Source organism: Mirounga angustirostris, unplaced genomic scaffold, assembly GCF_029215605.1.
Source record: "Mirounga angustirostris isolate CCGP_5_RB_7025 unplaced genomic scaffold, mMirAng1.0.hap1 SCAF_2, whole genome shotgun sequence".
NCBI classification, from domain to species: Eukaryota; Metazoa; Chordata; class Mammalia; order Carnivora; family Phocidae; genus Mirounga; species Mirounga angustirostris.
The window spans coordinates 182,166,079-182,193,485 of NW_026991710.1; the positions used below are offsets into that span (position 1 = coordinate 182,166,079).

Genomic DNA, 27,407 nt, shown 5'->3' on the forward strand with positions numbered 1-27,407 from the left:
ATAAATTTAAAAAGCATAATGGCCATATTAAGTAATGATTTTGAATCATTTGAGTTGTTTTAATGACAATAGCCTCTACATATTTAAAAATAATATATATATATAAACAAAATGATGATTATGGTGATGATAATAAAGATAGCTAATATTTTGGGGCCTTCCCATATGCTAGTAATTTTTTCCACTCATTCTCTTATTTAATCAAAAATCCCTCCAATGAGTTCAGTAGACCTCAGTTTCACCTGGGCTCTACCACTTGGAGCTGTCAGAATTTTGATTTATTTAACCTTTCGTTTCTAAAATGGAACAAATGCGGGATCAATCTCTTCAGGATAGTTGGGAGAATTAAGAAAATCACAACAAATAAAATGCTTAACTTCTGCCTTCTACAAAATAAATACTACTTGAAAGAAAATCCCTGCAAGGTAGGCAATATTATTCCCTCCCCTCATTTTATAGATGGGGCAACTGAGACTCAGAAAGGTTAAGAAACTTGCCCAAGATTGTAGAGCTATCGAGTGGTAGAATTAGAAGGGAGCCTAGAGCACTCTGTGCTGTGGATTCCCACAGCACTTTGTATTCTTACAAAACAGAACTTATTTACATCACATTCTATTTCTCAGTCCTTCACTAAAATATTAGCCCTTCAAGGGCAGGGACTATGTTTTTGTTACCTAAGTAATTACCAACGTTAGACACACAGAATGCACTAAAAAATATATGATAGTGTCAAAGATCATCGCAATGAGACTGAATCTGAATACAGTCTCAGGAAGAGTTTTATTTACCTGAATTATGTATTGAGATAGGATTCTTTTACTTGCTTTTTTGAATAATATCTGTTGGTGATTGAGAACAATTTGCTTTGGAACCTAAATGTCCATTATTCATTCTACTCTTATTTTGCTTAAAACAAACTCACCTTACAAACTTTCCAAAAATAGAATACTCTTGCACTCAAGTAAAATTGAAGGTGTTTTAACTTTTCAGGGAGTCACACTAAAGGCCTTAAAAGTCATGATCACTTTTTTTTCCCCAGTGTGTTAGGAATGTTAAAAAGGAAATAGGTCCCAAATGGAGTCGTGTGTGCTAAACCCCACACTAGCCAACTAAGGTTTAATACCTAACCTAACTGCAGTTTCAACACCCCGGTAATATAACCTTTAACTAGTCACCCTGGAATGACTTGGTCATCAGTAGGTCAGTAATCCATCTGGCAGGGCTTTCCTTTCTACTTAGGAAGACAACCTTACCAGAAACAATGCATTCTTTGCGAATAATTTCCTTTTCCCACCCCTTCCTGCTTTTAAAAACATTCTTTCTACAGCTCTAAGGATCTCCTTTCTCTTTGCTGGATGGAATGCTGCTCAATTCATGAATCGTCGAAAAAAGCCAATTAGATCTCAGGATTCACTCAGTTGATTTTTTTTTTTTTTTAACCAAGAGAGAACCTGTCAATTTACCATCCCTGATAGAGCCACCGCGGAGATGGGAGCATAAATCAAAAGAGAATTCAGAGACTAGTTTTTTTTTTTTTTAAAGATTTTATTTATTTATTTGACAGAGAGAAACACAGCGAGAGAGGGAACACAAGCAGGGGGAGCGGGAGAGGGAGAAGCAGGCTTCCCGCCGAGCAGGGAGCCCGATGCGGGGCTCGATCCCAGGACCCTGGGATCATGACCTGAGCCGAAGGCAGACACCCAACGACTGAGCCACCCAGGCGCCCTCAGAGACTAGTTTTAAGAGAAAATTTCCCTATACTAGATTTTGATTAAAATCATCTGGTTCTTCCAAGCAAAAAGTAGGACATTAATCCAAGGTGGTGTTCATTATTAACATTTAGGATTCTCCCACTGACTACCTAGATAGTTAACTGGTTTAGCCAATTAACTTCCCGTGATTAATCTCCACCGTGTAAAATCAGGACTAGACCGTAAAGGCCCTTCTGTTTCCATCTCTTCGTAACCCGGATGTGGGTGGGCAAGAACCAGAGGAGCGACTTAGGTCTTTCTCCCCTCCCTCCGGCAGGATCTGGAGCTGACAGCCACACAGTAAACCCGAACGAGAGTCTCCTCAGTTTTTCCAGCTAAGCAGGAGGCTCAATCTTACTTCCGGAGCCACCAGCTCGCAGAGCAGCGCCGCGACGTTCACAGCATGCCGGGATTTGTAGTTAACCCTCTCGTGGCCGACGCGCGGACGCTTATAAACCAGGGTCGAATTGGCATTCTGGGATATGTAGTCTCTGGTTGGGCGTTCGTGTAAGCGGCGCCAGGCTGAAGGGCCCGAGGGGACACCACAGACTCCGGCGGTCACATGACTCCAGCCTAGAGCGTTGATCGCACTGCGGCTCCCGCCCCGGCGAGTTCTCGCCCCCGCGCGGCCGTTGCCGAGGAGACGGCGCAGTCTCTCGGCGCGTTGCCCCCTCTGCAGTCCCCCCGCCCCTCTTCTCCCACCACAATGAGATCCTAAGATGGCGGTGGCTGCGGCGGTTGGCGCTAAGGTAGAGAAGGCGGCCATTGGGCCCTAGGCAGCCAGGGAACTTGGGGGCGCTCGCTGCTGCGGTCTCTAAGGGAGGACCGCTGCCGGTGGCGGGTCGTAGGGCCTGGCCGCTACTCCACCGTTGGCAGGAGCGGCTGCTTCGTTTACAGGTAATGCTGCGCGTCCCCAGCCCTTGGCAACCGAGGGCAGCGCGGCGCAGGGGCGGGAGAGCAACGGCTCTGGGACGCTTGACCCTGTCGGGCCTGGCCTCGGGCCCACGCTTCTCCGTGGGCTTCTGGGTCTTCTTGCTGCCCGCTTCAGGTCCCCTAGGCAGACAGCCCGCCCCTTACCTCGGGCCGAGCGACGCGGTCCCCGGGTGAGCGTCCAGGGACGCGTTAGCGACTGCAGAACCCTCCTGTTGCCTCCCCGCCCCTCTCATTTTCTGGCCCGGAGCGGGAGGCCGCCCTGCGTCTCGGGGGCTCCAGGGGAATGTGCGTTGCGAGTGGAGGAAGCGGAGCGGGGGCTGTGGTTTGGTCGCCAGGGACAGGGCTGTAGTTCTCCGTAGCAAGGGGCCTTAGTGGCCTTAGTGTACGTGGCTGCGCCCGCTCCCCCCCCCATTCCATTCTGTGGGGCTCTCGATGTCCAGAATTTTGGGTGGAGAAGGCCAGGTGAGGAGCGACAGGACTTCTGCGTTGGGCTGCGAGCGGCGGATTTTGCGGTCTCGGGTATTCTTAGAGCAGAAAGGCGGGGGGCGGGGGGCTGAGGCGTTCCCGACTGGCGAAGAGGTGGCTTGTACTTGCGAGAGGAATGATAATTTAACAGCTCTTCCCTCCCCCGTCCCGTTGCTCCCCTTCTCCATGTCCTACTGCAGGTCCTGTGAGAAAGGGCCTAAGTCGGGGAAAACTAAATGCCAAGTGGGATTCGGGAAACGCTGCTTGCTTTGCAGAAACTGGTGTTTGGGGATTGGATAGTAGGCCCTGCTGGGGAGGCGGGTCATCCAAACTTTTCATCCTGCGGCCCACTCCTGAGGAGCTCACCTTGTTCGATTTTTTTTCTTTTCTTTTTTTCTTCTTTTTTGACCGGTTTGAGGTTTGCGTCTTGTGCCCTATGAGTAACGTATTTTGGCGCTGGAAGAAGCGGGCTTTCTGGGCGCCCCTATCACCGCCGCCCCATAACTGCTTTCCAGACTCCGCCTTCTGGTCTTCTCTGGTTACTGGAGTGGGTGTTGCAGAGCTTCGGGTGCACCTGCTCTTTTCTTTGCCTCTTACCTTATTGGTGAGAGTCCTGGAAACCATTGCAATACTGAGTTTTTGAACTGAAGGTAAACCTTGTGTGTAGATAGTGACGAGGTTATTATAATTTTTTAAGTAGCTAGCTTTCAAGTAAATCTGTTTTTTAATCATTGAATATACAAAGTTCTTGGATAGTTTGAGTGGCAGAAAGTTAATGACAATATGAGGAGTAAACTTTGGCATGGATCTTTACGTGGTAATTAGGGTTAACGATTTTTATTACCTACCAAAGTAGCTATATTAACTGATCGATCACGTTGTGGTTTGGTAGAATCTTACAAGTTTGGAGGATTTAAACATTTAATTATATCACATTGTTTTCCAAAAGGATTGAAGTAACCAGTCTAAAATATTGATAAGTTGGATGTTTCCTTTTTTGTTCATTTTTCTAAACATTTTAGGTTATATATATAGTATTTGTTATTTATACTTCATAGTGTAAGTAAAGAATTCACTAAAGTGATTTTTTTTTTTTTTTAAATCACAAGCAGGCAACAGCTTTGAAGTGTGAAGCAGGGAAGGAGCCGTTTCTGAGCTGTAAAATTAGTTTTTAAACAGGTAATTTGTCATCATTATATATGTTATTGTTCTTTCTGGGGGTTTTGTTTTCTGGCTTTAGGTTTTTATTTTTATTTTTTAAATATTTTATTTATTTATTTGACAGAGAGAGTACAAGAAGGGGGAGCGGCAGGCAGAGGGAGAGGGAGAAGCAGGTTCCCCACTGAGCAAGGAGCCCAATGTGGGGCTCCATCCTAGGACCCTGGGATCATGACCTGAGCCCAAGGCAGACGCTTAACAGACTGAGCCACCCAGGTGCCCCTACGTTATTGTTCTTTGTATCATAGTTGGAAGACTTTATAACATTATAGAGACTGCTATCAGCATAGCAGTGCATGGTTGAGGGCCCACTCTGTTTAGTAAACAGACCTTCTGGGTTTGCTGCCCTGTGTGCCTTGCTTTTTGGCATGTCACTTTGGTCTGCTTTCATACTTTTGCTAGAAAAGAGCCATGTCATTCCTAATTATTAAATACTAGAATAATTTAAACAATGCCTTTGAAATGTTTTTTTTTTGTCACAGAATTTCTTCAGCCCATTTGAGTTTGAATTTGTCCTGTAACAGCTACTGGATATGCCTCTCTTTCCAAATCTATTTAATTTTAAGTCATTTTCTACAACTTTTCTATTAATTGATTTTGCAAAATTTTTATTCACAAATTTCTCTACTTTTTGAGCTTGTTACATATACTGTTGACTGAAGTTGTGCTTTTTTTCTTTTAGGTGTCTGAAGTTAAACATTAGTTTTTATGCACAGTGCATTGTCAAATGCTGGTTATGTACAGTTGCTCTCTGACCAGCAAAAAAAGTCAAGGAAAGTTTATTGGGGAAAAGTTAAATAATTATTTGCTAAGGGACAATTTAGAAATTAAATGACTAAAGGATGAGGATCAGAAGAAATTTTTGTTAAAAAGTGTTTAGAAATAATTGCTTTTGCAGGAAGAGTGTCAGAGTCTGAATTTAATTCCACTGTTAAAATTTTAAGACAACCTATTTTCAGAATATAGTCTAATATATCCTCGCTTTCCAGGAAAGCAGATAGGTCCTTAGTTCCTTTATGAACTAAGCCATCTGTCATGAGAAAATACAGATTGGCAGTTGATTTATATCTTTATTATACTTTTCAGTATTTTTTTAAATTGGAAGACAAATAGGACAAGAAAAATCGAATCGGGGAATGTCAAATGTGAGTGTGTAGTAGAGTTCTTAACACTAGAGTGATATAGCTGGCATTTAGTAAAATAAAAAGAATTATAAAACCAGTTATAAAATAATTTTCTTTTTAACACGTTAGGAAGGATGGATGAGATGGAATAAAAATATAGGGCAATTATGTTAACTCACCTTAGAAGACTTTGATTTTCTCATTAGAGGATTTGGCCATTTGTAAAGGAGACAAGTGTATTTGACACTTGGGAAAAATAGAAAGCGTTTGGAATAATCGCAATAAGGAATTCATTTAGAAGCCAGCAGAGTGCCTAGCAATACATTCATCTTACAGATTTAATTGAGTGCCTACAGTGGGTGACTTAATGACTGTAAAGTACTGGAGATATGGAGGTGAGCAAAACAGACAAGGTGCCTTATCTCATGGAGCAAACCTATGTTTTGAAAGTGTGTATTTATGTGTGTACAGTATAATATACCTTAATAGTGAACATAGCTAATGATATTTTGTAATTATTTCTCTGCTCTGACAATTTGTGAGTAGATGCAAAGAGAGCAGGTAGTGGGGTTTATCCAGAATTGAATTGGTAGAATGGGCAAGTAGGTGAGGAAGTCAAGGATGCTTGCAAGGCATTTTTGGAATGACTTACTTGGGTTTGTGTTTGGGGTTGAGTAAGGAAGCAAGGGATTAATGGATTCCTGGAAAGAAGAATGACCAAGGGACTGGAAGTTTGCAGTAGGGTCAAGAGCAGGTTCAGCAGGAATGACGAAGTGAGAGAAGTAGGAAGCAGGGACTTAAGATCAGAAGAAGGGATTTCAGAACTTCAGGATCTTGAACAAATTACCAGTCCAGAGTGAAACAGTATTGGAATAGAGAAGATGAGAGGGATGTTGGATCTCAATTCACGTCTTAGAAAAATCAGGAAAGTAGGGAATGATGTGGAGGGTGAAACCGTGAGACAGTTATCACCAAGAAAAGTGCAAGACTGTCTTGGGGAGGACAATAGGAAGTGGTGCCCATGGTAGGGAGAGTGATATTTTTGATGACTAATTTGTTCAGAAGAGGAAGGTTAATAAGCATTAGTTAAATAAGAATGGTCTATAAATGTGATCCTTTGCCTCATGAATCTGGGGGGGACGGGGAAGAGTAGTACCCCTTTTGGAAAGGATTGCTAAGGAAATAGTGCTTTTAGAGGGATTTGGGATTTTATTGAACTGGAAGAAGTAGGAGGAATATTGGGGAACAGATGGAGGATGTATAGGAAGTTTGTTTGTAATGGTCCAGTGGAAGGGGATGATAGGAAGACCTGATAACAGTGAGTATGGGACTGGTAGCGAAGACAGATTCCAAGTTGATGGTGGTAGCAGGCCTGTAGATTTATTTGGGTGTTATATGTAACCCATGACAAGGACGCGGTAGGTTTTGAATATAAATTATAGGGAGGGAGAGGTCTTAGCAAGCAGAATTTAATTGACCTCCGTGTTCTCATTTCTCTGAGCAAGGGTATATTTTGTTGATATGAAATGCTCTACACAGAATAACTATATCATAAGATAGACCTAATGCAATAGTTGGTACATAGTGAGGTCTAATAAGATTTTTGTTGATTCAGATAGTGTTGTGTTTTGTTGCCGTCTTTTTATCCCCCCCAATGTCTTAACAGTTTTTGTTTTTTTAATTAGAAGAGGGTATTTACAGAGATATCTTACGTTCTAAAAAATTAATTGAAATTTTTAGAAAGTCTCAAATTGAAAGTGCTATGGAAAAGATCCTATGTGGTTTTTTTTGTTTTTTTTTTTTAAGGTACTTGACCATCTTAAGCACAGAGAAGAAATTGAGAAGTTCCTCAAATGAAACTGGCTAAACAACACATTAAACCAAATACTTATGCATTTTCTTCTCAGTTTCCATTAAAAGTGTTTAGTACATTTGGACACTGTATGAAGACTTTCAAAACAGTGTACCAGGTATTTTTATAGTTAGTAAAAGAAATACCCTAAATAAAGCAACCTTTAGAAAACTTGTACAGATATATAAAGGACCACCTTTGGTTATTTTGTGACTCTAAGTAAATATTTAGAAAAAAACTGTACTTCCTTCATAATTTTATTATGATGAGTAATTTCTAAAACCTTCATTTACAGTTGTCAAGATGGTATTTCCAGAGGTGGTTAGGAGTAATTTAATGCCGTTTCAGAGATAATATCTGACTTTAAAGATTCTAGAAAAATAGTGTTTTTTTCTTAACTTGACTAGTTTTTTCTTTATATTCTTATTTCGAAAATTAACCTTGGGTCAATCATAGGTATTTCTGTGGTAATAGGAAAGTATATGTATATAACTATATGTATATATTTATATATATATATAAATACTTTTCTATGGTAAGGATCCTATGACAGGATTTTCTTCAAAAAGATCAGTCACAGAAAGTTTATAAATTGCCATAGTACTTTTGCATTTTGTATCTTTGCGAGATAAGGGAGCCAGATAAGGCTGTCAAAAATAGCTAAATGAAACTTCTAATTAGTTTCAACTTAGTTTAGTAGGTCATAGCATGGGTAGAAGTGCTTGGTTAAAGTAGAAGAATTTTACTTCTATCCCTGTTCTTCCCATACCATCATCTATGACTTGTGCTGTTTGTTTTCCAGTGGCTTCAGCTTTTCCATTTTATTGTTTTTCTATTAAACCTGCCTGGCAAAATCCCCCACCTTGGATGGATTCAGTGGAGTATTCTACCAGGGCTGATGAGCACTGCTGGGAAAAAAATTCACATTGCAGATTAGTGATATCTGTGAATGTTCTCTGCTCTCACCTGAGTCCTTAGTGCTGCCCACAGTCATTCTCCTTTACTTTTCTCACATCTCTCAGACACTGCTGTCTCACCCTCACATTTAAGGATCAATCCTTTCTACTTCACATCACTTACAGACTCCCTCAGCTTCCTACCAACAGATCTAACTAGCCTCCATCCGCTTCCATCCTTCCCTCCTTTCCCTTTGTTCAAAGAGAGAGGTGTTCCTCTGTCTAAAGCCCATCATTTTTTTTTTTTTTTTTTTAAAGATTTTATTTATTTATTTGACAGAGAGAGACACAGCGCGAGAGAGGGAACGCAAGCAGGGGGAGTGGGGGAGGGAGAAGCAGGCTTTCCCGCTGAGCAGGGAGCCCGATGCAGGGCTCTATCCCAGGACCCCGGGATCATGACCTGAGCCAAAGGCAGACGCTTAATGACTGAGCCACCCAGGCGCCCCAAGTCCATCATTTTTCTTAACACCCAGGGTCCCAGTTGCTTCTGCTTTTTCAGAGACCACACACTATCTCCTTTCTTTTCTGCATCTTCAAGATCTTCCTTTACTAGCTCTTGGCCAACAAATTTTAAACATGCTTTTAACAAAACTTTCCTCATGCCCATCTCTGTCTGCTTCCCTTCATAGACTAATTCCTTGAAAAAATTACCTAATGACTTCTTTTATTTTTGCTTCTTCCTATCAATAAACTCATTACAGTTATGGGATTGACCCTCCCCAGCCTGCTGTAATTGCTCGTACCAAGGTCATCAGTAACCTCTTTGTTGCTATACCCAAGTGGACACTTTCTTAGTACTTTTTTTTTATGTGACAGAGTAACATCTGGCATTCTTACTGATATCTTCCTTCTTTATACACCTTCGCTTTTTCTAGCACATACTCCTGGTTTCCCTCCTGTCTTTTTCTACCTTCTTCAGTGTTCTTTTCCTGTCTCTTAAATGTTCCTCCAGGCTCAGTCTTACTCTCTTCCTCTTCTCCCAATGCCTTCTGTGCCACTTCAAGTACTTTTCTGAGCAGATGACTTACAAATCTCCAGCCTAGATTTCACCTCAAACCCAGCATTGCTAAAACTGAATTAGTCATATTCTCTCAACAAAAATCTGTTTCTTTTCCAGTCACTGTGAATGTATCACCCTACACCCCATTGTTCAAGCTCAAAACCTAGGACTCATCCTTGAACAGCTTTCTCACTGCCATATCATAGTAGTCACCAAATCCTATTGATTCTGCCATTGGAAGCCTACTTGAATTGGTCTTCTTGTCACATACCTAGTATTTTATTATTAGAAGTCTTTCCATATAATAGTTTAAAATAATAATAAAAACTATATGAATAATAACAATGTGTCTACAGAACAAAATTTGGAAGGCAGGCACCTATTTCTTTTTTTTTTTTTTTTTTTTTTTTTAAAGATTTTATTTATTTATTTGAGAGAGAGAGAATGAGAGACAGAGAGCATGAGAGGGAGGAGGGTCAGAGGGAGAAGCAGACTCCCTGCCGAGCAGGGAGCCCGATGCGGGACTCGATCCCGGGACTCCAGGATCATGACCTGAGCCGAAGGCAGTCGCTTAACCAACTGAGCCAACCAGGCGCCCCAGCAGGCACCTATTTCTAAAGGTGACTTGGAGGTGGTTAGAGAGGTTGGCATGAAGGAGAGGAAAATACTTGCCTGTATTTTCTACATTTTATGGGGGGAGATTTTTACCCTCTTAGATAAATCAGCTGTTACTATTTTGAGAATTGATCTACATTGAATTATTTCTTTAGCTTCGTAGTAATACTTGTATAGGAGTGTGCCTTTTAAACACATTTGGTATCATTATTAAGTTACTAAATATTCTGTCCTCACATGGGTGTTTATCTCATCACAATGTAACTATAGACAAAGTTGTTTATTCTGTAAATTCAATAGACTTTATATAGTAAGTGGTCTTTAAAAAGACTTTTTTTAAAGATCTGACCTATTTTTCCCAAACTAATTTTAATAGTTTTTAAATTGTTTTAAAAACTTACCTTAATACTGTTCAAAGTCATATAGCCTATAAATAGGTTCTTAGAAGAAGTTCTTCATTTTAGGAGGAATTTATCATAATATAAACATAAAATATAAAACATTATCTCTCCAAATATATTTTTAATTTATCTTAAAGTAAATTTTATTACTCTACTAATAGAAAGCATAGTATATACTATTTTAGGAAAAAATGGCATATAAGAATTTCTATTTGAATACCTTAATAACTTCCCACTCTAAGTTATGTTTTACAGTTAGCTTCTAGTACTTTTGAAGATGGTACTGCCTCTACTGCATATGTAGTTTTTGGAGTGCCTGTTCCTTAATATTATAAATTATATTGGTACATCTAGGAAATAGCAGGTGCAAAATGATTCATCTAAACGTCATCTCAGCTCATTGGACATGCCTCTCTGTGGGTATCAATTATTTTGTAAAGTTCTTAAATATATTTCTAGTGTAAAAAACAATGCAAAGTATTGCTAAAAATATATGAGAAGACGGGAAAAAGTATCACATTCCTACCCCCACAACCAACAGTTGCTTTCATGCAAGCATTTTAGTATATATTCTTAGTTTTTTTAAATCTACATGCAATTTTACATATTGCTTTTTTTCCTCTTTTATACTCTATGATATAAACACAGGCAATATTGTTCAGCCTTCATAATTATATATGTTTTGAAGGGTACTGTTTCCTAATAGCATCCAGCCTGTGGTTTAACATTTAGTTTGTTTTCAATTTATCACAATTATAGCATAATAAACTATTTCCTGCATTATAGTTTCCCCCTCCCCCCTATTTAAGTTTGTTTTCTTATATTAGCTCTGGAGAGATAGAATTACTGGGTCAAAACTCCATTTTAGTTCTTGATACAGTATTGCCAAAATGCTTTCCGGAAAGGTTATGCCAGTTTACGCTCTCACCATAGTGACTGAGAGTTCCAGTTTCCCTTTGCTGTCATCAGGATTAGGAAATATGTGTAATATAGCAAATTTAATAGTCCCTTGTTTTAATTTGCAGCTGAACTTTATTGTTAATATTTTTATCATTTTATGCTTACTGACTTCTTTTTAAATTGCCTGTTTCTACTTACTTTTCTTGGGTTTGGGTTTTTTTTTTAGTGTTTTTATTTTTCTTGTTTTTCCCCATAAATTCTTTATAAAGATATTGACTGCATACTTCATATTTCTTTCAGATTTTCCCTCTGATTTGTCATTTACTATTACTATTATTTTTTCTCCATAAACTTGGGATTTACTTTTTTTTTTTTTTTAAAGATTTTTTATTTATTTATTTGAGAGAGACAGAGAGCACATGAGAGGGGGGAGGGTCAGAGGGAGAAGCAGGCTCCCCGCCGAGCAGGGAGCCCGATGCGGGACTCGATCCAGGGACTCCGGGATCATGACCTGAGCCGAAGGCAGTCGCTTAACCAACTGAGCCACCCAGGCGCCCTGGGATTTACTTTTATGTGAATAAAATCTTTTAAACTTTTTCCCTTTTATTTCTGCATTCCATATTTGTAAGATCTCGATTTTTAAAGCCAATCCTGTTTTCTTGTCTGTCTGTTGTTTGATTTTTTTAATCTTCCTGATCTATTTTTAATCTACTTACTATCTTGGTGTTATGTATAAGGCAGCCTTTTTCAATTGGGAGAGAATTAAGCTCTAAGGCATCTATTGTTTACTGTGAATTAATTTCTCTTCTGTGTCTGGAATGGTACTGGGTATGTACCATCCTTGGGAGAATTGAAAAAAAATTGTTACTCATCATTTTTCTGTGTTCTGTATTTGAGATGAAGGATTCTAGTTGAGAAGTGCTGTTAAATCTCTAAATCTTTTTCAAAATTATTAGCAAATTGTCCCATCAAGTGAATAATCCTGTATCATCCTACATCATAGTATTTTTATGAGGATTAAATGATAGAATGCTTATAAATATTTAGCATGGTGCTTGGCATATAGTGTTTAAAATAGATGTTAGCTGTGATTAATTTTCTTCATTACATTTTTCTAAATGGGTATATTTCAGGATTTTGTGGGGGGGAGGGGGGCTAATACTAATTTAATCATATAAATACTAAATATGATTGAATATCTCTTGGGACTAGTTTTCTACTCTCCCAACCTCTATTGCTACTTCTGCTTTTATTTTTCAGATATTAAATTTTTTGTACTGACTTGTTTTGTCAGATTCTAAGAAGAGTCCCACTGGGAATTCATTAAGTCTATATTTAGAAAAAAAAATGGTATGTTTATAAAATTTGTCTTCCCATCAGGGAAGGTAGTTTGTTTTTCTACTTAGTAAATTTTCTCTTACAAATTTTCTCTTACAATTTTCTCTTACATTGTTTTATAGTTTACTGGTGCTTCTTTATTTAGGGCAAAATTTACATTATTCCTAGATGTTTTCTTTTTTTGTCACTATTTTAAGTGGCATCATTTTTCTCCAGTATATTTTCTGTGTGGTTGTTGGTGATATTTTGAAGTTCTCTATGTTTTTTAATGCATATTTTTAAGAATACCACCTTTTGTCTTCTCAGTGTTAATATTTCTGTTTCATGTTTTTCCATTTTGTAGAACTTTAAAAACAATGCTAAATAACTGATATGTGACATTCTTGTTTTGATCTTTATTTTATTTGGGATGTCCTTCATTTCTTATTTTAATATTGTTGACTATTGGTTTAAAGTATATACTTCTTTCAACTCCTTAGAAAATTATTAAAGTAATATGTGCTCATTGAAAAAAAAACCAAATAGTATAATAGTAAGTATAACTGTAAGGAAGTGTATTTGTACTTTTTAAGATTTTTTTCAAATTAAGGGTTGAATTTTATCACCATTTTTTTGAGATGATAAAATTTAACCTCTTTGGAATTTATTAATAGATTATTCTAATAGATATTCTAGCATTCACACATCTGAGATAATTCCTACTTTGTCGTGGATGATAATGCTTTTAATTTTTTGCTCTAGTGAATGGGATAACTTGGATATGTATTCTGTTTTGACATTTTTAGCTGAATGACCTTGGAGAAATTATCTAACTTCTTTGAATGTTAGTGTTATTTGTGAAATCAGAAACCAATATAACTCTACTGTCTAATGGCTTTCTCTGCCCCTTGAATTCTAGATAAAGTTAATCAGTCCATCTCTTTCGCTCAGTCCTTCTCCAACTTGCGCAGTTCCACACCTAGTGGAAAGCCAGAGTCCTCCACAAGGTTATGTAGAAATCTCATTTTCTGCTGATCATCTCTGCTTCTGAACATCTGCTTCTACCATTGCTCTTTCTTTTCTCTTCTCTTTGACCCAGGTATGAAATTCAGTACCTTCCTGGATATTCACAAAATCCTTAGTTCTTTTTTTTAGTGGGGAGAATTTGCGACTTTGGTAGACTAGTCAAGATTTAAGGAAAACTGTGAGGTAGCGGCAGTGTAATTTAAAGTAAAGCAATAGGCATCACTCTTCTTAAATGTTTTAGGCCACTGTATTCTTGGCTTTTATTGCCCATTCACCGACCAAGGCCTGCTTCTCTCTCTGCCTTCTCTTTATCTTGTTTACCACTACATTCCTGTTAAAACCAAACTTTTCTCCATGCAGAGCAGTTCTGCGCTCCATGGAACTTTGACACAAAACAAATTCCCAGGTCTTTGGGAACATGAGGTTTTTTTCCTAAGAGCAGTTTTGGTTCTAGCCATTAATAACTTTTTGCTACCTCATTGCTCTGCCTTTTAGGACTGTGTTCAACTAATTAAATAAAATAGCCTGAAAGCATGCAGGCCAGTACACATAGTGGATATTTTAAAGTTTTCCTTCCCTTTCCCATCACTCCAGCTGCTTAACTCATGTTAATCATAATATGTGTATGGCAGCTAAATCAATTTGTCTATGATGTGTGGTTGACACTACCTCTTTTTATTTCATAAAATCAACTTTTTTGAGATTCTTTTATGTCACCAAGCTTCTTGGAATGATTTAAAGATTAAGAGTTTGTTTTTATGTGTTAAAAATGTTAGTTTTCACTTGTTTTGCAGAAAATTAAGTAAAGCCAGGATGGCCACAGGAGGAGGTCCTTTTGAAGAAGGTGTGAATGATCAGGATTTACCAAACTGGAGCAATGACGGTGTTGATGACCGACTCAACAATATGGTATGATAACTTATTATTGATGGTGTATCCATTAACTACTAATGATAAAATGAAACTTTCCCCTGACTTAGTCAAATCAAACTCATGAGACTCTTTGTAAACACATTTTTTTCTTGCTAGCCAAGACATTAAATGACCCTAGGCTATTTGTTATATTAGTTGAAGACATTTTTGTTTGCAGGTAACAGATATCAACATGAGTTAGTTTAAGCCAAAAAGGAGATTTATTATAAGTATATAAAGATGTTTTATGGAAAATAAGTTAAACAAATTAAAACACTGTAGCTGGGTTTTAGGAAGGGACTAGAAAAAGGAACCAGAAAATTGTCAAGAATTGCTTTGTCACTGCCCTGACTCTTTGCTTCTGAGTGCCTTTGCTTAACACAACTTTCTTTTCGCAGACCAGCTTTCTCTCTTCTCTGGTTCATGTGGTGTACTATGGCTGACCCTTCATTCTAAAGTTTTCAGTTATCGCTACAATTATATCCTGACTAGTTATCTTTTAGTTCCAATTTAAAATTCTAAAGTATGATTATCCCAATTTGGATTAGATATGCATCTCTTTTCCAATCATCTGTGGCCAGGAAGGGGTAGGGTAAGTAGAACAACAGGTTGGCAAGAACACCCACACATGGATGGGGGTGGAAGGGACAGTTTGTAGAGAAGGGAGTAGTGTTATAAATGAGGAGAATATCCCAAAAGGTTTTACTGTAGTAAAACTAAATGATTCTTCCAATATGAATAAGGTAGGAATTTATAGACCTTTTTGTTGAATGATTTAGGTTATGTGGGTATAACTCAGTAAATGTTTTCCCATTAAAACATGAAACGTTTTTGTCATTTCATATAAGGTCTTATTATGTAATACATTATTGCCTGTGCAAAGTAAGTATAGTTATGTTTATTTCTTACTATATGCTAGGCACTGTGCTAGATGTTTTATGAATATTATTTTTAATTATGTTTTAAAGGTGACACTATTTTAGAGTTTAGGAAACTGAGACTATGGGAAGTTAAGTAAATTGCCTAGGGTCACAGTGAGCATTTCTTCAGATAACAATAATTACTTTAGAATCCAGGTTGATTCTGAATCTGTCTTATACACACTGATTTTAAAGGAGACCAGTAAAGGTAACTATAATTTATTTCACTCTCCAATTTATAAATAGTAGGGAACCATTTTTAAAAATGCTTTTGAAAATATTCAGACTGACTCTAGGGTTGGAGTTTGGCATTTATGTTTGTTAAAGAATGATAAGAAAGTAATCTATTTTCTGAAGGACTGTCTATGAAATTTAGGCTGGATGAAATGGCGGGGGGGACACATTAGTAACAGTAAGTAATTGTCTCTAAGGCTATATGTTTACATGAAAAATGTTTTGTCATTTTTATCTTTAAGACTGAAAATTTTTAAGCATATCAAATTACTTTCCTGGTTTGATAGAGGCCAGATTAATTTTTGCCTTTACTTTTTTAAAGGATTGGGGTGGCCAACAGAAGAAAGCAAATAAATCATCAGAAAAGAATAAGAAAAAGTTTGGTGTAGAAAGTGATAAAAGGGTAACTAATGATATTTCTCCGGAGTCCTCACCAGGAGTTGGAAGGCGAAGAACAAAGACTCCACATTCGTTTCCACATAGTAGATATGTGACTCAGATGTCTGTTCCAGAGCAGGCCGAATTAGAGAAACTTAAACAGCGCATAAACTTCAGTGATTTAGATCAGGTTTGTGAATTACTTTCAAAAATCAAGTTAGAACTATGGGAAATATTTGGAATGGATTAAATAATTTGTCTTAAGAATAAAAAGTGAGCTCTTTATTTCCTTTTTCTTAAGTTTCTGCGTATATGGAAAGAATTTTAATTAGTGGCAGTGGTATTATGTTCTGTGGAGGGCAAAAAAAACTGTTTCTAGACATGCTAAGGTCAAGTCTTCTGTGACTTTATTACTAATACTCTATGACTAATGTAAATCATTTCATCCTGGAACTAAATTTTACATGTTAGTAACTGAATAAGATTGCTGTTAAGCAAAAGGGCAGATCCAGTGTAGAATATTTATCATTGGCTAAGTGTGGGATGTTCTGGATTACTCAAGTTTAAAATAAAACTGTGGTTGGTATTATAATCACTGAAATAAAATTTGGAACTAAAAGTAAAGGTAAATGATAATGAGCTCTTAACAAATGTTTTATTGTCACATCTGTGCTTTAGAGAGATAAACAGTTTACCAAATATGCATAAAGGTATGTTCAAGTCTTGATACGATGGTGCTGGTGATCACATCATTTAGTCATCTGTTTATAATTACTGAACATTTACTATATACCAGGCACTGAGCTGAGCAGTTTTTCAGGCAGTGTTTCATCTAGACACATCCTAATGCTGATGTTTATATTAATTAAGATCTACTCATTGGGTCCAAAGCCCATACAAAATCGGTGAACAAGTATGATTAGCAATGTGAGTTATAAATAGGATTGTAGTCCTAGTACTTCATTTAGACTGATCTTGCTCATATTCATCAGTTGAATTATGTCTGACAAAATGAGGAATAGGACGAGTGGATCACATTTTGATATTTTAGTAAAAGACTTTTTATAGATTTGAATCTTTTGAATCTTATGGACAGAGCTGTTTATATATACTTCCTGAATCAATATCTGATGGTAAAACTGATTAAGAACATTGGAATTTTTTTTTTAATTATTGAAAAATTAATGTTTGTGGGATTTGGTTTCTTTTCCATATGTAGAGAAGCATTGGAAGTGATTCTCAAGGTAGAGCAACAGCTGCTAACAACAAACGTCAGCTTAGTGAAAACCGAAAGCCCTTCAACTTTTTGCCTATGCAGATTAATACGAACAAGAGCAAAGATGCTGCTCTAAGTCCTCCAAAGAGAGAAATGACTGGATCAGCACAATGTAAAGAGTTGTTTGCCTCTGCTTTAAGTAATGACCTTTTGCAAAACTGTCAAGTCTCTGAAGAAGATGGAAGAGGAGAGCCTGCAATGGAGAGCAGCCAGGTGAAAAATGTTTGTTTTCCTCTTTGCTTTCATGAGCTTCAAAGTAGAATATTAAGATTAAGAAAGTTTTATTGGGTTATGCGCATAGGAATTTTAGCTAAGTACTTCTGGACATGCCTCCTCATTCTCTCAGATTTATTCAGTATCGTGTAAATTTCTCTTTACCCAAAATGATTGTAGAAATGGCGTATTACAAATTAAGGCTTTTCTTTACCTGCCAAAGGCTGTGTACCAATTTTTTTAGTAAAGAGGAGTTTGAAACAATGTGATTAGTAGATTGTAAGAATTTTTTTAAATGGTTATATAATTCTCTTGAAAAGTACCTTCAAAAGTACTTTCACTTAGAAGGAAATAGTATGTAAGCATTAGAAAAAATTTACATAAATTGTAGTTTAAAGGCATACAGTTCTGTAAGTGAAATTTTTTGGGTAATGTAAATTAAAACTAATTTTGAAATTTTTAAATTCATAGTAATTGGAGTTGTTAGTATTGTCAGTTAAGTTTTGGTTAAATTCTAAATTTGATTCAGATCTTTTGCACGTAAAACGATAAACCTAGACTATACGTGAAATAAAAAATATGTAGAAGTGTTGCTGTGGAATGCATTATGCTTAGTTTTACGTACCGTTTATTTTCATGTTTTTTTTTTTTTTCCCCTCAAATGTTTTTCATGCAGATTGTAAGCAGGCTAGTTCAGATTCGTGATTATATTACTAAAGCTAGTTCCATGCGGGAAGATCTTGTAGAGAAAAATGAAAGATCTGCTAATGTTGAGCGCCTTACTCATCTAATAGATCACCTTAAAGAACAAGAAAAGTCATATATGAAATTTCTCCAAAAAATCCTTGTAAGTTTTGGACCTTTTCAATAATGTGTTGAGTTATTTTTATGGTATGTTAGTGTACATATACTGATGACATTCTGATTCCACCCCAGAGGAGTTAATATATTTTCAAAAAATCGTGCCATCCATTATAACATTTTATTGCCCTTTTTAATAGTTGTATGATTTATACCACTAAAATATTTCAGGCTAGAGAAAATGAGGAGGAGGATGTTCGGACTATAGATTCAGCTGTGGGATCTGGTTCTGTAGCTGAGAGCACATCGCTAAACATAGATGTGCAGTCTGAGGCTTCAGATACCACGGTAAGCGGCTTTTTGGTAATTAAAAGTGCTGGAAATGAAGATTTAAACTTTTCCGCCGTTTTTCAAGATGATATTTTTTATAGGCATTCCTTAATGAAAAGTACATTTCAGGGAAGAAACCCTCAAATTGTTAATGCTGTATATATTGTTTTAAAACATGGAAGTATGGAAGTTTTACTTACATTGAACACTTTCATGGTTGATTTAAAAATCTAATTTGTGATGTGCTTGCAGAAACAGTTTTTCTGTTGGTTTCATTAAGCACAGCTTTACTTATTTTAAGAAGCATTAGGAAAGTTAAAATTCATCATGAGTATAAGAGCTAGGAGTACAAAAATATCATTACTACAAGTATATTGTCTCTTGGAAAAATCTCCCAGTTCTTTTGCTGTTGAGGATTCATTTGAAGGCTACTAGGATTTTTTATACTTCGGGCTAGCTTTGAACTGTAGCAAAACCAGATGACTGAAACATCGAGATGAAATTGGGACAGGGTATTATTTACATTATGATTTATTTGTGGTGAGAAAAATAAAATTTCTTACTCTGCAAAATGAAATTTATTAAAATACTGTCTTTTGGAAAAATAATCAGGAATTTACAGAACTTTGAGGAAAGCTTTGTAAAATAAACTTAATTCACAGAAGGTAGTGTGCCTATAACCGTGCATTAGTAAACTTGAAAACCTGTTACCAGTGAAGCTTTTCTTATGAAATGATAACCATGTATGTCCATCTTTTGTTTCTGAGATACGTTCCAAAATACCATTCAGCATGAGAAATTTGAGGGTTTGTTTCCGTTTAGTGTTGACCTGTGTAGTTTCTTACCTGCCTCCTTTCTCTTCCCTGCCCTTCCTAATTTGAAGAGGAAATTTGAATTTTTGTCCTACATTATTTTCACCAGGAGATAGATATTCAGAGGGCCTGATCCAAACAACTGTTGAAAATAGATTCTTTTGTGGAGAAATTGTTTTTCTGTTTACAGTGGTGCTGGGAATAATTTTTTCCCTCACATTTCATTCCAGCAGAAATGGAGGAATTGGGGAATGTGGGTAAAGGAATTCTGTTGGGGAGGGGTGGGAAATGGTATAGTTGGTTATTTTGATTTATATATTAGCATATGTAGTGTTCACTGTGATGAGAATTTTTTTCATAACATAAAATGACATAATGAAAATTGATATTAATAACAGCAGAATAAATGTTAAAATGTGCTCCACTTGTATAGTTTGGAAATTGCCTAGGATATGATATGGTACTTGATTATAGTAAGCATTAGTCTAGTCTTACAGAAATCTAAAAGTCTTAAGTTTATTGCCACTTGGGGGAGGGTGGATTGATTTTTAAAGAGATGAACTGGTAAATTTTTTGTATTTATTCACAAGGCTGGCTTGTATGTTAAACAGGAGTTTGTATTAAGAAATTAATATGCTACACTATTTAATAAAGGAGGAGGCATCTTTTAGTCTGAGAATTCGGCCGTGCATTGAGGACAAACTAGGGAATTCAGCTTCACAAGAACAGGTTTCAGACATTGACGTTACCACAAGTCCAAAAGGGAAAGGTGACAGACCTCCTCAGAATGACAGGGAACTGAGGCCTAATAGGAAATGTAGCCGAAAACGTGGATTTCCCTCAAAGGTATATTTCACAATATTAATTTGGGAAGTCTCTAAATGAGCACCTCTTTTGTTCACATTTCCTCTTCCTTATTTGCCTTTCTGTTGTTGCTATTACTCTTAAATATATAAGCTATTAACACGGCTAATTATACTGTAATTTGCCTTAGTAAAATGCTATCCCTTAGTGTTTTTATTTTTCTCTGCTTCCTTATACTCCTCCCGGTGGATTATATGTGGCAGCTGTAGTTAATTTGCATTAACAAAGGACTTAATCCATTTTCTTTTTTTGCCATTGAGAACTCAAAATAGGAATTCTTAAACCTTAACCATTAGTTGCCTTTTGTTTCTTGATACTTGTATTCGTGTATGAACGTGGTACTTTTAAGTTTTGTCTTAATTCTTGCAGTCATTCATTAAAGAAAAAGAAAATGGAGTAAGCTATTAGCTTTCCTGTCTTTCTAAGAATGAAGTATTTTTATAGTGCCTTTTTTCCTTTTTTTTTTCTTTTGTGGTTTTTATTTTGATTCTTGTTGGAAACCCCTTCCATTCTTTTTTTTTTTTTTTTTAGAAAAATACTTAAGCAAAAAAGTTAACTTGTTTGGTAATGTTTCTGCTGGTTTTTTTCCTCCAGTGTTTGCTCTGAATTTTCCATGATTTGCATAAAGGCACTCAGGAAAGGTTTAGAGACAGCTCTTTGTGTAGTTAACACTTAAAAGAAGTTTCAATAAAAGCATTTATAAGAAAGTGCTCATACCCATTTGCAAGAGTAAAATACTATTTTAATAAGTATCGATTAGACTAATTTCTTATGTTTTATTAGCTTATATTAATATACTAGGGTCTTTATTTGGTTATGTACTTTTTTTTTTCTTTTTGCTGCTTAAAAATGACAAAACCTCTAAGTAATTTGGCAGGTTTTTTTTTTTTTTTTTTTTTTCTGGCTCCCATAAGAATTTGAGGATACAGTTTGAAATCATCTAAGATGATCTCACTATGAAGTATTAAGCAAAAGGTGCCCAACACAACAGAATAGTAAATTAAATAGCTGATTATTTTTAAAATGAGTAGCATTGGAGAAAAAGTGTGAGACACAGTAAATATCCTTTGGAACTTACTATTCCCTTTAAGTTTTCTGAACATTGACAAACAGTAAAATCTGCCAGCTTTTCTTTTTTTCCTAAGATGATACATTTACTTTTAAAAAACATTTTTCTGTTTTTCATTTTCCTTGAATAATAGCCTTATAAGTGAATATTACTCTCTATTGAACTTTCTTCTTGGAGTTTATTCCAATTGATTCTCTTTAATCTTTTGATTTTTAGGGCCATCCTAGGGTAGTTCTATCAGTGCTCTATTCATAATATTTTATTAGAAAAAACTCCTCATTCTCACCAACTGACTATTTTTCCTCTGCTATGCAGAATTGTGTTCTCCCTACCTCACCTTCATTCCCTACTTAACATCTTTTCAAGATGTTAAGTTCTGTTAGGAGAGTAGGAAAAAAGTTGAGATTCAGAGCTTAAAGCAGCCTTGTGAGTGGTAGCTTGATAGGAAATGGTTGGTATTTTCCAGCTGCTTACAAGGACAGAATCCATTTTATGGAATATTTTATAGACATGATGACACTTTGCATAGTTTTTAAAAAAGAAGCCTTCCACAAGTACCTATGCCCTCATTATTTTCCCATACTCCTCTTTCCCGCACATTCACTTGTGGCTTTTAGAGACTTTATTAAGCTTTTTAAAATATTATCTACTCTTTTTTTGCTATTATTTTCATCATTTCTAGTTATTTCATGGGGGCTAACTTTGTCTCCCAAACCAGACTATGTTTCCTCAGACATGGTGTCTTAGACTTTTGTATTTAAAACTACTGAGCATATAATTTTAGAGCAGGCAGTGTGGTGTGGAAAACACCAACCTAGAACTTAGGAACCTAACTTGCCCTGTGATATGGGCTAAATCACAGTTATCTTCTCTGGGCTTATAGTTCCTCACCTTTCACATGAAAAAATGGAGTACATATTATCTGAAGTACTTTTCAGCTACAAAAATAAATTTGGATCCATGAAAAATTATTGGAGGAACCTCATTTTTCTAAAGGAAAGGAAGACAGAGTTTTCTGAAATTGAACTGTTACCTGTATGCAGCTTTGGATTTCATGTCTAAGTTAATTTTTTTATCCATAAACTAAAAATGTACTTGTTGGAGGTGACTCACAAAGTTTAAGTGAAATTATGTGTTTGAAGGGTTAATATATTCTTTGCTTCCCTTTTGGATTCCTATTCCATGCACCATTTGCTTGGCATGTTCTAATCCCTAGGTATTTTTATTTCCATTTTCTCATTTTCCCTTTTTTTACATTTGACTGTAGTCCCTTCCTGCCTCCCTCAGCTCAGGTTTTCTGAATATTAGTTTGAGTGTTAATTATTATTATTATTATTATTTTTAAAGATTTTATTTATTTGAGAGAGAGAGAGCATGAGAGGAGGGAGGGGGTCAGAGGGAGAAGCAGACTCCTCTGCTGAGCAGGGAGCCCGATGCGGGGCTCTATCCCAGGACTCCAAGATCATGACCTGAGCCGAAGGTAGACGCTTAACCAACTGAGCCACCCAGGCACCCCTGAAGTGTTATTTAAATGGATGCAAAAGTTATTAAGCAGTAATAAACTCTACTAATTTCAAAATTGTTGGGAATTCATTTTTAGATTAGTGAAAAATCTGGAGGTAATTGTGTTTCCTTTAATAAATAGTTCAGAATTCTTTATAATTTGAGTGTCAGAGTTTTGCAAATAAATGTGACTAACAAGGGGCGCCTGGGTGGCTCATTCGGTTAAGCCTCTGCCTTCTGCTCAGGTCATGATCTTGGGGTCCTGGGATCCAGCCTCCCCCCTCCCCCCCTTCAGCCTCCCTGCTCAGCCGGGAGCCTGCTTCTCCCTCTCCCCGCCCCCCCATGCTCTCTAATGCTCTCTCTCCCCTCTCTCAAATAAGTAAAATAAGTAAATACAGTCTAAAAGAAAATATGACTAACAAGGATTAAAGTTCTTTTTAAAAGTTTGCTGCTTAAAGGGTAAAAAACCAGAATGTTATTTAGTAAATTCTTTAAAATTAGAGAGCTTTAAGGTTACCTTGAAGTGTGAACTACATATTTTTGAGAGATGGGAGGATTATAAATTGAAATAAGCCAGAACTAAGAAGATGAATTTTAACAGGAATGAATGTCAGTGTTAGCAACTTAACTCCACTTGTATAGGTGGGGAGAGAACTGAGTACACAGTAGTTAATTTGAAAAGGGCTTTAGTTTTTTGGAAATTCAAGACAACAGAAAATCTTTAATAAGTACTGCTTTGACCAAGATAGTTGCTTCTTTTCCCTGTTTATGAAGTCTAGTCAGTCAGTATAGGATAGAGGCAGCACTGACTGAATTCTCTGATTTGTGCGTCAGATATTCCAGCCACAGTCTTTCTACTTCCTTATTTGATCTTACTTTCTTCCAGTGTTTAATTTAGAGCCATATACTTACTCACTTGGGTTGGTAAAGAGAAGGGATTTTTGCAGAGTATCGATAAAGGATGTCACCCAGGAAGGAATCTCTGTGGAGCCATCTGTGTTTCCATAATTTTTCCAGGAATCACATGTACATGGAGAAAGTAGATCAGTGCATTTTACTTTGAAATGAAATTATTGAACTTCTTTATTCTTCTTAATAACTTTGGTAGTTGGGATTAGTCACTTAAAATCTATATAACCCCAACCAAAATTTGTTAGCAGTGCAAGTTTAAAATTGACTAAATGTTTCTAAGTTAATAGAAATATTCTGTGTAAATATTAGGTAAAATCTTTAAACTTTTAAAATATAAGATTTTTAAAAAAGGCAGATCAATGATGAAAAATTCTAATATGATATATATATACATTTCATATGTAATTTGGCTTATACTTTATTTTTCCCAAGTTGTATTTAAATTGGTTTCTTTGCTTGATTGACTTTTATTTTTTCTTGTTGGGTTAAATTTCACTGGTTTTAAGATTAATCCTTAACATTTTATAATTTTTTAAAAGTGGCATCTATCTAATCTTGTTTGTCTAGGCAAAATGGTACCTTTTGGAGGGAATTTCAAAGTATTCTATTTAATTTCTCAGACTCAGCTAAATAAGCATAATTTAAAAGAAAACATAATGATATCTTTGATACAAAACAAAGTTTTCTGCTTTATTTTATGCTTATGAAATGAGATGTAAGTAAATGAAAGCCACTTACATCAAATTATCAAATAAAAGTGTTTCTGTAATTTTTGTCCTTGGTTAGAAAATAGTGGGTTCGTTTTTGTTTTATTAGTATTTTTTAACATCACTTCTAGAAGTGGGGCAGAATGTTTTTTAGAATGATCTTCTTCAAGGATATTTTTAGGACATTAACCTGCTATGATCTGTTCTTCCTTTTCTATAAGGTCTGGCTCGTGTGTGTGTGTGTGTGTGTGTGTAGCTCTTTTTGGCCTTTTGACCTCCTTTTTTGTATGCCTTTTTTTTTTCTTTGTTAATTCCTCTTCATGCTAAGCTATTGCTTATGATCTTTTACTGTGAAATTACCTAACTACCTAACTCAACATGGCAGGATATCTCTGTGTTACCGTTTTATTCTTACTCTTTTTTTCTTCAAGTCTACTGAAACTGTATTTACCGTTGTGTATTTAATACTAATTTATCATCTGTGTCTGTACTGTGCCATTGGTAGTTGAAACAGGAACATGAATTTTAATAATCAGATATAAGTATTGTTGGTCTTATTTTCCAGGCCAGAGATCCTCAGCAGGAGCCTATGGAAGAGATAGAAAATTTGAAGAAACAACATGACTTATTAAAAAGGATGTTACAACAGCAGGAGCAGCTGAGAGCTCTGCAGGGAAGACAGGCTGCTCTTCTTGCTCTGCAGCACAAAGCAGAGCAAGCTATTGCTGTGATGGATGATTCTGGTATGCCACAGTGTAGCTTGTTGTTATAAGTAAGGCTCAATTAATAATGGTATTGCAAGGTGGATGCTGGTTATTATATGATCAGGTCTTGATTATATTGACTAGTTTAGAAACCTACATATGAGGCTTACCCTGTCCTGTGCTTTTCTCTGGTTATGCAGAAGAGGTTGCAGGGACAACTCCTGGCCATCATACTGTACCGGGCAGACAGCCAGCTCGCTCTCCTTTTCATCAGAGAGTACCTTTAAGAGGTAAAAGGGACAGGCTGTAGTTCTGTTTTTGTACCTCACACTGATAGGACTCTTAATGTTTTTTTTTTTTTTCCCCTTTCTTTTTTTTTCCCCCCACTTTTTGTACTTTATTCATCTGGGATTGCTATACTTGTCTTGCCTACCAAGGAAAGGTCAAAACATTAAGGGAGACAATGCATAAATTTGTAGAGCTTCTTTAGCTTCTAATGTTGGTAGTAGCTCTGTTATTTCAATTAGGTGCCCAGTTGTATACACCAGTTCCTTTGAACAGTATTTATATTCTATATATAGTCTTCCTGAGACTCAGAAACGTTTTTTTCACTTTTCTTTCTTCCTTCATAGCCATGTATCATTTAGGTGGAAATTGTATTGAATTCTTTAGTACTGAGTCTAATTTTATAGTTTGTTTTATCACTTCAAACCTGTTTAATTTCTCAGTAAGTTGAAAACAGCTTGTTACCTATTAAAACTCAGTAAAACTAAGGTCTATTTTCTAGTCTATCATCCTAGTCTAATAATAATTTATTTCCTGTGGGCTCTCTATTTTAGGTCCTCACTGAGATTACCTTGTTATTCTTCAATTTATGCTGCTATCCACACCTAGCCCAGTGGCTTAGCCCTCTGATCACTGTTATACATAATTTAATTTTGCATTTTCATATGGAACTGTATGACTTGCAAGTAACTTATTCTTTTGTAATAATTACATAATTGTATATTATATATAATATGTACAGTAATAATTTTATACATTTTCAACACATTTTTCCCTTGTAAAGTCCAGAATTCATTAGCTTTTACATTTATATTTAGGAAATAGGTAATTTAGAATAAAACAAAATGTTTAAACAATGACATACTAGTTAATGGCTAATGACTTTAAAGTATTTTAAATATTTTTCAAGTTCTAGATTTCAGAGATATGCCTGTGGTGGTGATGTTATTTCAGATACTTAACGTTTATATCATCTCATTTGATTATCACAAAATTGTAGGTTAGTCTCCAGAGCTTTTTCTTAGTCTCATTTGGGAGAGAAGGAGCTCTAACAGAGTTTTTGACTTGCCTATACTTCTATGACATATTAGTAAAATCAGATTTCTTGAATTCTAGGTCAGAGGTCTTCTTTTTCTGAATATATGAACTTGTTTCTTTAAAGTATAATGAGGCAGACACCAGGAGTAGAATGAACAAAGGTTTAAGATTAAATTTATTTTTTATATTATCTCAAAAAGAATTTCAGGGTAGTAATTTTAAAACATTTTCTCTTGTATTTATGAGATTTCTGATGAAAAACCAGAATGATAGTCTTTAATATTCTGGTATGTAAGTGAGGCTAAGTAATAGTCATGGGAAAGAGTTGTTCTTTACTCAACTAGCAGTGTGTGTTAGTAATCTACACTGTAATTTCTTTCTTTTCAAAATAGAGTTTGCACTTAACTCAGGGCTGAAGGGATTCTATTTAGCCCTGAAATTCTAATTTCTCTTTGAAAAAGCTAGTATTTTCTTTTAAAACAGAAACAGTTTATAGCCCGTGTCTCTTTTAGAGCTGGAAAGGATAAGCACAGGGTGGTTGGGTAGTAGAGCAGTAACCCGTTATCAAAATTGTCCTCAGAATACCGCCTCAGGAATACTGCTGTAGGAAGATAAAAACTATGGTCTTGTAGTCTGCATTGTATCACAAGCAATTACTTCAGTAAATAATCTGTTCTACTGCAAGGGTCAGCAAGCTATGGCCAGCTGGCTTTGGCCCACTGTTTAAAGTTTTATGGAACATATCCATGCCTGTTTGTTTATGTATCATTTGTGGTTGCTTTTCCCCTGCAATGGCAGAGTTGGGTAGTTGAGACAAAAACCATTTCCACAAAGCCTAACATGTGTACTGTCTGAATCTTTATAAAAAATTTGCCAGCCCCTGTATTAGAG

The 27,407-nt window shown here is 36.2% G+C and overlaps 1 protein-coding gene across 45 annotated transcripts in view; it reads left to right on the top strand.

Moving 5' to 3' along the window:
* The first annotated feature begins 2,123 nt into the window (after window positions 1-2,123).
* Window positions 2,124-27,407, top strand: part of PCM1 (pericentriolar material 1) — an 81,019-nt gene continuing 55,735 nt past the window's right edge. For 9 of the 45 annotated variants that reach the window (XM_064585632.1, XM_045879687.3, XM_064585628.1 and 6 more), the window contains exons 1-10: window positions 2,125-2,648; window positions 4,262-4,328; window positions 14,353-14,467; window positions 15,947-16,192; window positions 17,222-17,491; window positions 18,168-18,338; window positions 18,524-18,640; window positions 20,089-20,280; window positions 25,055-25,232; window positions 25,394-25,483. In XM_064585632.1, coding sequence (XP_064441702.1) covers window positions 14,372-14,467; window positions 15,947-16,192; window positions 17,222-17,491; window positions 18,168-18,338; window positions 18,524-18,640; window positions 20,089-20,280; window positions 25,055-25,232; window positions 25,394-25,483 — 1,360 coding nt within the window. In that variant the 5' untranslated portion in view covers window positions 2,125-2,648; window positions 4,262-4,328; window positions 14,353-14,371. Of the gene's footprint in view, window positions 2,649-3,567; window positions 3,800-4,258; window positions 4,329-7,297; window positions 7,462-13,155; window positions 13,632-14,352; window positions 14,468-15,946; window positions 16,193-17,221; window positions 17,492-18,167; window positions 18,339-18,523; window positions 18,641-20,088; window positions 20,281-25,054; window positions 25,233-25,393; window positions 25,484-27,407 lie in introns of those variants that run through there. The other 36 variants (XM_064585647.1, XM_064585652.1, XM_064585648.1 and 33 more) reach the window with 22 other exon arrangements.